Genomic DNA, 12084 nt, shown 5'->3' with positions numbered 1-12084 from the left:
TCGACGCTTGCGAAATGTGGACCCCCCAAATGGAACATCTTTGCTGGTTCGAAACATTTAAGCTGGCTTGCCTACGATCTATCCTGGGTTTTACCAGGCTGGATTATGTGAGGAGCTCACAAATCCTCAAAAGATCTGGACAAAGTCTCATCGGTGAGTTCGTCCGGCAGGCAAGGCTGCGTTGGCTGGGTCATGTAGCCCGCATGCCCAGTTACCACATGCCTAAACAGCTTTTGGTCAGCCGGATAGAGGGGGCTAGACGGGCGTAGCACGGACTAGAGAAGAGATGCAGTGATGTGGTACAAGAGAATGTAGAGCCGAGTGGACTTGCCAATGACTGGTATCAGCGGTGTCAAGATCGGCCTCTGCGGAGGCGGCTCGTGAAGGACGCTACTGGGCAGTTGGAGGCAGTCGCCCTCTAACAACAACGGAGGGCAGAGGAGCGATGCTCACAACGAGTGAAGCGCCAGGCAGCTAAAACACAGCAAGTTGGCACAGTAGGGGGAACAGGTGGTGCATCGACCAGTCATCTGAGTCAGCCGACTCATGGCGCCTGTTCCGTGACCTCCTGCCAGCGGACGTTCGACACTTGACTGGGCCTCAACGTGCACATAGCCTGGCACAAGTGCTGTGGATGGTTCCTTATGGGTGGCGTGTGGATGATGTGGGGTTTTTGTTTGTCAGTACTCTAGTACCTGGGTTCGTTAACAATAAGGAAGGCACAGACGGTGCGTGCGATGTTCCCTCTGGAGCCATGGCCGCAGCGTTCACCGGCACCGATGGTTCCATCGGTTTCGCCTCTGCATTTCAAACAAAAAAAGGCAGCAAACAAGGCACGTGACAATATCGTGCCACGGTCCTCAAAACTCCACCAGCATGGGCGCGTTGTTCACCCAGTGAGGTGCGACGATCCCCTCCTTTTACACTTGAGCCCAACAGTTAAATAAAACCGCTCGTTCGTGGATTCAGACAAACGTTCCAACAGTGGGTGGGGACCCCCCCAAGGAGAGTCTTGAGACTCACCGGGATATTTCACCAGATAAATTAAGGGCAACAAGCTCGTAGTTTTACTGCCGAGGGAAAATATCGTGTCCACAATTGGTCTTATGAGGCAGTCGCGTGGGGTTTTTTTTCCTCGCGGGTTGTGGTGCTGCTGCTGCCCGCTGTCCAGCACTCCGATGTGTTTCAGTTTCCATAAGTACGTGTGTGTGTTGAACTTCCAACCCAGGCCCATCTTGCTCCGAGGTTACAAACGTTGCCGCTGGCACCACCCTGTCTGCGCCCAATAGTAAATCATATAGATTGACAAACTCATTTTGTTAAAACTGCTTTCGATTTTAGTTTGTTGTGCTTCCCCCCGCACCTCCGATTAGCATGGTTGGTTATGTACGGTGTGAAGAAGTTCAACATACATACGCACAGGAACATTCACCACGACAGAGATTTGGGTGACCCTGGCACTACGGTGTAAATAAACCGCGCGGACGCAACCCACGGGAATGATCTGGCGAGGAAGCGTCGCCGGGTGGATCGCCATCACCACCACCATCGCCACCACCACCGTCACTGCTCTCTGTGCCACTCTCCGTTCCGCTCTTCGTGACTGCCCCTTCATCGGCGGCTGCCTCCGGCTCCACGTGGAGGCCCTCAAGGGATGAACACGACAAGTGGTGGCGAGATGTTAACTCCCTCACCTGGTATGCAGGAGGTCATGGATTCGATCCCGACCCTGACACTGCCTGCTGTATATGTGGACTTTGTGTATCTCTGTCTCCCTGTAGTTGCGTGGATTTTTCTTTGGGTACTCCGGGTTTTCCATCCAAATTTAGAATCAATGTCATGCGTGTATAGTCATTTGGCTTCTGCTATAAATTTCCACATCAGAATCAGAGTCTTGATTTATCCTGGAAAAATCCGATGAGCTATGAAGCTCTTTTTTTACTGATGTCCAGTAGATGTCCACATAAGCCACTTCGTTGAGCTATCATGAGTGATAGCCAGGTCACCTCTGAGAAATAGCTGTATAGCTCAGTGTGTTGACCTTCCAACAATAGTTTCGTGAACAAAGATAGTTTAGTTTACTTGCCACTTTCATTGTCAACTGGCGGACGCGCTTCCTGGGCCAAGTGAAACACAAAATCACGGCTGATTGATGAGGGCAGTGATGAGGATGGGAAAAGTAATAATAGCTCAACTTACCAACTCTCGCTGAATTCGTCTGACCTCCTGGGCAACGCCGTTTTTGAACTGATCCTCGTATGTGGGCTCATAGTTGATTTCGCAATCTGTTACGAAAGACAAATAAGGTTGCAATGAAATGTAATGAAAGACAACCGCAAAGGCTCAACACTGATGGGAGAAGTGTGTGCATTCGCACCTCCGATTAGCACGGTTGCCTACGTACGGTGCGAAGGAAGTTTAGAATGCGTACACCGCATGTCCGATTAGCATGGTTGGCTATGTACGCTGGGAAAGAAGTTAAATATGCATACACTACACCTCCAATTAGCAGATGGTTACATACAGTGTGAAATAAGTTCAACGTACGAACATTTTTTCCCTCCACATTAAGCAGTAATCTTCGCTCACTAGTTTCCGCTCCACACTCAAAACTCGCTTATTCTTCCCTCGCTCACCCCACGAACCCCTCAATCTCCCCTCATAACCACTACCATCGTTACTGTTCCCTGTTCATATTCTCAATACACGGCTTTCACTCATTCACCCCATTCATTCAATCCATTAATCATTTATTGTCATAAATTTCACCTTCACCGAATTTACTTATCACGGATTTGCCCATCGTTTCTTCTCATCTATTTAATCCACCATTACACCGATATGTACTACTGTTATTTCTGTGTAAAGCTCCTTGGGTAAGACACTTAATACATTCCTTTAAGATAATATACGTATATCGAACCTCCGATTAGCACGGTTTGGCTACGTACTGTGCAAAAAGAAGTGCCGATTTGTGGTTCCTTTCCAGTTACAAGGTAGTGGATGGTGTATACCATAGCCACTACACGGAGCGCTCTCTTGTCGCATAACAAAGAAAAAGATCCCCCGTATAGCCTTCCACAGACTGTTTGGGGAAAGTGGAGGGAAAGGGGGGAAGGGAGGGGAGGGAGTCGCTCCGGGCTTTCACAAGCAAGGGCGTCGTGACCATTTAGCCTTACCTTTGAAACTCGGCCGCTCACAGGGATTGTTGCACCAGCATTTTGTCATCAGGCAGGTGAATACCCAGGGACAGTCCTTGGAGATCTCTTTGAGGTCTGGCCTCTGGTTCTCCGTGACAAGCATCGCAATGAGCTCCGGGTACGCGATCAATCCGATGACGTCTGCAAAAGCGAAGGGGCACGAGTGTCAGAGGCTCGCCGGGAGGTCACCCCCCCCACCACCCACCACCTCATGTCGGGTCTCAGGGGGTAGGTGGGGGGACTATCCTGGACGGGGTGCTCACAAGGGGATGACTGCCAGGGCTTGATAGGTATTGCAGGCGTGGGGGTGCTGCGAGGTGCGGCCAGGAGATGGCGATTGTTGCCCCCTCATTAGGCACGTGGCTATGAGATGTTAATGACCTCGCCTGGTATGCAGGATGTCTCTCTCTCACCATGGTCGCGTAGATCCTAATATCGGAAGGAAGAGCATTCCAGACGGTCGCAGAAGCACATCTGAAAGTGCATGATACGGTAACTCGTCTTTGTTCGATGGCCAGATAAATGTCGATGCAGCTTCTGCGAGGATAACCCGAGTTTGCGTGTTGATGGTTTATTACTTCTTGATGAGATTAGTGCTTTCACACAAGGCGCTCGACGTAGTTTCAAATAAAAAAAACCGTGACACAGAATGGAATGGATTTTGATGGCAGGGGCGTGCTGCGAGGATTGAGGAATGAATGACAGCAGTGATAGAGGGGTAACTCGGGGTAAAGAGTGCTGTAGGGGAGGGACGGGAAGAAGTGGAGGGGCGAGGGGAGGGAAGGACAATGGAGAAGACGTGAGGCTTTGAGGGAGGAATGGAAGGACGTAGGTTATGGAGCGTGACTGTTTGATGTTCCATGCTGGCTAGGTGTCAAAGAAGAGGCGGCCATTTTAACGACATTTCACCGCCACCAAAGGAGAAGTTGATTCGCTCTGTGCATGCCATTGAACAAAGACAGTCACATGCACTTCTGCAGCCGCCTCGAATGCTTTATCTTCTGATATTAGGAAGCCACTGGAGCTATACACTTTTAAATCTGGATTGAAAAAACTAATTTCTTTAGAACTGCACCTCCGATTAGCACGGTTGGCTACATCCGGTGTGAAAGACGTTCAACAGACATACACCGCACCTTCGATTAGCAAGGTTGGTAACGTATGGTGTGAAAGAAGTTCAACATACATACACACGTGCACCCGGTCCCCACCGTGAGTTACGGCATGTGCATTTACTTTCGTATGGCTCCTTGTTGGTCAAAATGACCCATGTCAGGATTGCAAAGCTGTAGACGTCCATCTTCTCGTCGACCTTGCGATTCAGGCTGCCCAGCCGCTCGGGCGCCATGTAGGCGAGGGTGCCCATGCCCAGCTTGCGCTTCGCCGTCTCCCTCTGCTGGGTCTCCATACGAGTGAGCTGCGTCCACGTCTTGCACACCGACGTGCCGAAGTCCGATAGCTGCTCGCAGTTTCGACATGGGTAACGTGATACATTTTTACTGTTTGAATTTTTTGTAGTTATTATATATATAAAAGTTTTTTTTACCGTTACCAGGTAAGGGGCCCGCTGAGCCGTGTACACTGTCTGGCCCAGCGAATTTCTTCATCATTGTCTGAAATGTACAGCAGCCAAACACTCGACAACGATCGGTGTGGGCTTCCTCCAGCGGCAAAGTTATGCCATCGATTGTGATGATGATAATTTACCTGCTGGTCCACAGGAGAGCAACGCCGAGTGGTAGGACTCATTTTCAGAAAGTGTCCTGATGCGTTGGGCTTTTATAAGCCAAATAATAGAGAGTTATATGTATTTTTCCCCGCACCTCCGATTAGGACGGTTGGCTATGTCCGGAGCGAAAGAAGTTCAATATACAGTACATACATTATACCAAGTGAGAGGAAACCAGAGCACCCAGAGAAAACCAATGCCTTGCGCGAGGGTGCAACACTCTATCCCCACAAAGATGTACTGCCTTCCCGTGGCGAGCCAGGGTGATGGCATCTCCTCAATGCGCCACGAAAAGGGGAGTTTCGCAATGTCCATATATGCGGCGATCCACCAACCCCTCGCCACTGCCTCTACACAGCACTGACTTACAGGCAGTAATATAGCCACCACCACTGCCTAGCTATCGAGGCGATTTTTGGCAGTTTCCGGCGACGGCTGAAGGGCGAACACACAAACCTCGAACTCTCACGTGCTGCGCCCGGCAGAGGAAAGCCAGAGAGGCTCGGAGAGGCCAGCAGCAGCGGGGCTGATCGATTGTCACTCTTCACCAAATATCTCGAAACTCAACCGCGGGCCTCCATGCGACTGTGCCCCCTTTACAGCCTTGCGTCACGACGCGCGGCCCCCCACATCCCCTTTTCCCACACTTTCCGCAATCCTCCATCCCGCTCCCACCCTCGCTACGAGCTTACCTTGGCGTTGAGTCCATTGTCCAGGAGGACGTTCTCGGGCTTAAGGTCTTGGTGGACGATGTTGTGGGCGTGGAGGTAGCTCATGCCTTTGAGCACCTGCAGGACGAGCCTTCCCCTGAGGGACCAGCCGATGGCGGTCTGCCACTGAGAGACACAGAAAGCGGTGAGCCCGTGGTGACCCGTCTTTGTTTGATGGCTAACACAGAGCGAATCAACTTCCCCATTGATAGGGATGAAGTTCATAATATAGGTTTTTGGGTTAGATCGCGTTATTTATAAATGTGTTGTAACCCTCCACCACCCGAAACGGCCAAACAGTAAAAAATGTGTCACGTTTACAAAGGACAAAATAATTCACTTCTTTAGCCCACCGGTGTGTTGAAGAGAGAATCAACATCATTTAAAATTTGAGTAGTACGACGTTTCGCTGGTAATTACATCCAGCTTCATCGGGCAAGAACGGTGCGGCTCTCTTCTTGGTCTCGGTCTTAAATAGAGCAGCAGCAGGGTGACGTCATTATTTAATTCATTCTGGTGCAGTGATTCGAGGGGGAGAGGGGGAGGGTATTGTAATTATATAGATTGGTAATCATTCAATTGTTATTCATTGGTATTTGTTTTCCTTATAAGGAATTGTAATGGTATTATATATTTTATTTATTTAATAATACGCTTCCAGGCCGCACTAAGCCTGTAGCTGTCAGAGCGATTAAAGTTATTTGTATTTCTCTAATTAGTCTTGCCCAATAATAATCCGTTTTACACAACGCTTCAACGTTATCAAAATCAATTGAGTGTCTTTTGTGACAAACATGCTCTGCCACTGCTGACAGTTGTGTTTGAGATAATTTAATATTTCTTTGGTGTTCTTTTAGTCTTACGCTGATGTTACGTCCCGTCTGTCCAATATAGCATCTGCCACATAAACAATTAATCCGATATACACCTTCTGTTGATAATTTAGGCAATTCATCTTTAGTGCTAGATACCAGTTTTTGAATGTTGTGTATTGTACCAAATCATACTTTAATGTTTTGCTTTTGCAAACACGGGCTAATTTGTCAGTTACTCCTGAGAAATATGGTATTTTAATTGTTTGAACAATTAACTGTTTGGCCGTTTCGGGTGGTGGAGGGTTACGACATATTTATAAATAACGCGATCTAATCCAAAAACCTATATTATGAATAATATTGGTCGCGAAAGCCTACGTGTTATAGGGTTTAAGTGTGGGTAAAATGGCCGCCTCTTCCTCGACACCCGGCCAGCGCGGAACATCAAACAGTCTCGCTCCGTCACCTCCATCCTTCTGTTCCTCCCTTAAAGCCTCACCACCTCTTCTCCATTGCCCATTCCCTTCCCTCCCCTTGCCCCTCCAATCCTTCCCGTCCCTCCCCTATAGCCCTTTCATGATCCCTAAGTACCCCCTCTATCGCTGCAGTCACTCATCCCTCAATGCCCAATAGCACGCCCCCGGCCATCTAAACCATTATATCACGTCACCAATGTTTTGCCTTGAGTGAAGACGCCGCACATCAGGAGGTGGCGCCGCACGTCAGGAGGCGCTGCCGCATGTCTGTCGGCACGGTGTCATACCTGCGCTGACGCTCCAATAGGTGCCCCTCCGGGCAGTTTCGGTGGACAACAGTAAATATTCCCGCCGAATATTTTTTTTATGTTTGTGAAGTCCACACTTTACGTAGGCAGTTTCAAAGTCGCAGGCACTATCATAATTATGGTCGTAATCATCATCATCAGTCATGGTCTATCAACTGCTGGATTAAGGCTTCCAAAATCTGTCTCCATCTCTCAGGGTCTCACAATGCAATAATCTCGAGAGCTCCTGTTCTCTCTCGCTGTCTCTCTCTCGTTGAGCCACGTCCTTTCTCAAGAAGTCGGCGATCGTGAACTTCATTCACCGGGTAGTTCAGATTGCTAGATCTGGTGGTGAGAATCAATCCGACTCATCGGTGAGTTGATATTGCTAGATCTGGTGGTCAGAGTCATTCTCTGACTCACTGTTGAGTTGAGATTGCTTGATCTGGTGGTGAGAATCATTCTTTGACTCGCTGGTGAGTTGAGATTGCTAGATCTGGTAGTGAAAATCATTCTCTGACTCACTGGTGAGTTGAGCCAAAACAACGACAATCGCTAATAATAATAATTCCATCTATATATTGCTTTTCATCAAGGATCTAAAAGTGCTGTACAGGATACAGCAGCAGACATTCAGCATAAAGTAATTAGATTTGAAAACATACATTTTAAGAATCCATTTACTACATTAACTAAAAGTTTGTTTGGCTCTTGTTGGGTGGTGGAGGATTTTTCACGAAACAAATTTTGCCCCGATCGTTACCCCGTCACCTAACCCCCCCCCCCCTCCCATTGTGAAAACAAAAATCGGTTTCTAAAATCGTAGCATGTGGACTGGCGGAAACTGCCATGGCGAATGTGCCCTCGCACCTTCTGAAGGAATTTCAGCAAGTTCCCCTGGGCCATGTATTCGAGCACGAGCGAGCAGCCGCCCTCCAGCACCACCCCGAGGAGGGAAACGATGAACTTGCTCCGCAGCTTCACCAGGATCTTCGCCTCGTCTCGCAAGCAGCTCCTGTGGACACGGGGACCGTGGATGCGCGCGCGTGTGCACGCGTGTGTGTCAGTTTCATAGATGCTCACTTGCAGCACTTGCCCCAACAGTCTGTTAAGGCTACACGGGGGATCTCTGTCTTTCTAAAGCAGCGGTGATGATGATGGTGATGATGATGGTAATTGTGATGATAGTTATTATGGTGATGATGATTATGGTGATGGTGGTGATGTTGATAATGGTGATAATGGTGATGGTGGTGATGATGATGATGGTGATGATGGTCGTGGTGAATATGGTGATTATGATGGTGGTGGTGATGCTGAACCAGTGCTGGGCTGCACCGGTTCCTCTGGGAAGCTGCTAGCGCTCGACTGCTGCAGAAAGCGCTGATGATGCAGCCACTGTCAGCACATTCCAGTTTATTAGTGGGTCCCTATTTCAGTCTATGGGTCTCTTTGTGAGTCTATGGGTCTTTTTGTGAGTCTATGAGTCTCTTTGTGAATCTATGGGTATCCGTGTAAGCCCATGGGGTCTTTGTGTGAATCTATGGATGTGTCCATAATATAGGTTTTTTGGGTTAGATCGTGTAAATACAAATGTCGTTAAACCCGCAACCACCCGACACAGCCAATTAGTAAGGTTTGTCACATAAACAGAACGTGCCAATTCGTTACTAGTACAGCACACCGGTGTGTTGAAGAGCAAATCCACAACATTTAAAATGTGAGTACGGCGTATCGTCAGTAATTACAACGAGCATCATCACGCGGACAGCCAGATTAGTGGAGAAATCCTCCTGTTTCGTTCCTTAAAGAGGGATAGATGTGATGACGTCACTTGTGAGCCCTTCACATACGAAGGGGGGAGGATTAATTTATTTATATGGTAATCAACGAACATTATGCATGCACATTATGCATGCACATTGTTCTTGTACCTACTGTCATTTGTGTGTACTGTTAATGTCTGCGTACAGGTAATCCCCATTGATGTATGGTGACCTGTATAGGCATGCATTTAAACAATGTATTATTTGATTATTCGCTTCCAAGCAGCACTAAGCCTGTAGCTATCCTAACGGTTAAACTTGTTTCTATTTTTGTCAATTTCGATAGATTCTCTAATTAGTCTTGGCCAGTAGTAACTAGTTTTGCACAAAGCTTCAACATTATCAAAATGATTTCAGTGTCCTTGTCTGCCACTGCCGACAGTATTATTTGGGAATGTTTCATTTTCCTTTGGTGTTCTTTTAGTCTCGTGCTGATCATTCCGTCCTGTTTGCCCAACACGTGCAATTAATCCGGTACACACCTTCTGTAGATAGCTTTGGTAATACATCTTTAGTTCCAGATATTAGTTTCTGTATTTTTTGTACCATGCCAAATCTGACTCGGATGTATTGTGTTTCCAAAAATCTGACCAGTTTATCAGTTACTCCCGCAATGTAGAGTATTTTAATAGTATTAATTACTTGGTCAGTTTCAACTCTCGTGTTATTTGATTTGGTTTTGACATTCAATGCCCTGTTGATTTGTGCATCAATGTAACCATTCAATTGCAGCACTGCTTTAACATGTTTAATTTCACTTCTCAGACTATCACCATCTGACACTTTCTTAGCCAGATGTATGAGCGTCTTGATGAGAGACGATTTATGTGCGGGGTGATGGTGTGACTTTGTGTTATTTTACCATTTCGGCCTCGGCTGAGCAGAATATCCAAATGAGAGAGTTCTGTCAACTTTCACTTCCATGGTGAGCAAGATACATGTGTTTTGCGAGTTAAATTATGGGCTACCAAAGAATCACAAAACATCAGCCCCGCCAAAACTAAGCATCTGTCTGGGTATTTTGTGCAACCAAAATTCTACACCCCCTCAGCTCCCAATTGGTGATAGACGAGTAGTTGAGAGTGGAGAGTTTCCCATACCTGGGCAGTGTGCTTATGACCAGCTCCGTTTTAATAATAGAGGTCTCACTTCTAATCAGTTGGGTACCATTAATTTTCACTGGCTGTGTGATGCTGTGTGGAAGCTACCTGGTCTGTCGCTCCTCTAATGGAACATCTGTGCCAGTTAGAAACACTCAGGCTGGCCTGCCTACGATCCATCCTGGGTTTAACCAAGCTGGATTGTGTGAGGACCTCCTCCGGCAGGCAAGGCTGCGTTGGCTGGATCATGTAGCCCGCATGCCCAGCGACTGCATGCTTAAGCAGCTTCTGTTTGGCTGCATAGAGGGGGCTAAATTGGCATGACATGGGCTGGAAAAGGGATGGACTGATGCAGTACGGGATGACGTGGAACTGAGTGGACTGGTATAAGTGGTGTCAAGATTGGCCTCTATGGAGGATCTTCGTGAAGGACGCTACTAGACAATTGGAGGCAGTTGGCCTTCAGCAACGATGGAGGGCATTGAAGTGACACTCACAATAACAAGAGGAGCACCGGGCGGATAAAATACAACAAGTTGGCACAGTTGGGGGTACAGCTGGTGCATTTGTAGTGACTGTGGTTGTCACTGTATGGTGTTGTCCTCCGCTGCAATCCATCCAGGTGTCACGGGTAAATTAAATTGTTGCCCTCGATATTCTCGGGCCGTTTCCCGCGTCTGCGCATGGCAACAAATACTTATTCGTGGGCGTTTAGTATTTCTCACGCTATCCTATGGCTTGGCTGCTCCCAAATTAATTGGCTGTGGCTATTACCGAGGCATTCCTTAATAGCTATGTTCTGTATAAGGGTGCCCTTGAGCGCCTCTTAACGGATCAGGGAAAAAAAAATCCTCTAAGCTGCTGCGTGAAGTTTGCGATCTGCTGTGAACGAAAAAGGTACGCACGTCGCCGTACCACCCGCAAACGGATGGCATGGTCGAATGCCTACACCGGACTCTGACCTCCATGTTGAGTCACTTGGTCAGCGAGTCACAGGTCGATTGGAATTTGCATATCCCTGTAGTTCTTGCCGCTTATAGGATGACCCTTCAAACGTCCATCGGTTACTCTCCCTTCTTTTTGATGTTTCGGAGAGAGTATGATCCTCCCATTGATGTCCAATTGCAGGCCGCGCCCGTCCCGAAGGTGTCCAAAATTTCTGACTTGATTCGGTTCACGATGGGGAAACTTTCCGAGGCGCGGGAAGCCGCCAGTGTTAACTCTCGGGCCAGTCGGCTGGCCAACGGGTGTGCCCGACAAGCTGGGACGTGCGTCTGCCGATGCGGGTCCTCAGGAGAGTGTTTCTGCTCCGCCCCTAGGCGCCGCGCAATTTATGCCTCGCACGCGGCCGCTCGTGTCGGCCTCGCGTGCTCGGGATGCTAAGGACCCGACAACCCGGCCTACTGCTCTTAGTGAGGAGCCGGCTTCATCGGGTCGTTTTCTTGCCCCCCCAGCCCTCCCAAGGCAGTCGAGCCCAACCCATCTGGAGGACCGGCATCACGGTTTCGTACAAAGACTCGAATTGCGTGATCCCCGCGCACACTCCCACACCGTCATGGGCTGTCGCGCTTGCGTGAGTCATGGCGAGTATTTGGCTGATCCTGCTCACCATCGAGCTCACGGGCATTGTTACAGGTTGTGGGTGAGAGATGTTGATTGTGGGGATCTCGGGCGGTGCGATTATTGGTTCAACCGTTCATTTTTTTTCCCGTGTCTAGATTGTAGAGTTGGGTTTGGTAATGTATTGCTTTGGTATGTTGTTGGAGTACGCTTGTTGTTATGTTCTGTTTGACTATACGTCGGTTGCTTACTTGGGGGGGAGTTGGCAGCCAGGGTGGCTGGAAGCTACGGAGGGGGGGGGGGTGTGATGCAGTGACTGTGGTTGTCATTGTATGGTGCCGGGGCTTACGAAGCAACGGCGGAAAATGTGTTGTCATTATG

The 12084-nt window shown here is 48.5% G+C and overlaps 1 protein-coding gene across 7 annotated transcripts in view; it reads right to left on the bottom strand.

Annotated features, from left to right (window-relative positions):
* The window catches only part of LOC144736678 (uncharacterized), a 94127-nt gene that overhangs the window by 59663 nt on the left and 22380 nt on the right, over positions 1-12084 (bottom strand). For 6 of the 7 annotated variants that reach the window (XM_078619268.1, XM_078619267.1, XM_078619265.1 and 3 more), the window contains exons 3-9: positions 8088-8232; positions 5622-5765; positions 4437-4659; positions 3180-3341; positions 2200-2285; positions 1496-1646; positions 696-800 (exon numbers count right to left, since the gene is read on the bottom strand). In XM_078619268.1, the coding sequence (XP_078475394.1) occupies positions 696-800; positions 1496-1646; positions 2200-2285; positions 3180-3341; positions 4437-4659; positions 5622-5765; positions 8088-8232 (1016 nt within the window). Of the gene's footprint in view, positions 1-695; positions 801-1495; positions 1647-2199; positions 2286-3179; positions 3342-4436; positions 4660-5621; positions 5766-8087; positions 8233-11105; positions 11187-12084 lie in introns of those variants that run through there. The other variant, XM_078619271.1, reaches the window with a different exon arrangement.

This window comes from Lampetra planeri, chromosome 62 (assembly GCF_965212315.1).
Source record: "Lampetra planeri chromosome 62, kcLamPlan1.2.h2, whole genome shotgun sequence".
Taxonomy (NCBI): domain Eukaryota; kingdom Metazoa; phylum Chordata; class Hyperoartia; order Petromyzontiformes; family Petromyzontidae; genus Lampetra; species Lampetra planeri.
This window is presented reverse-complemented; position numbering and strand designations above follow the sequence as displayed.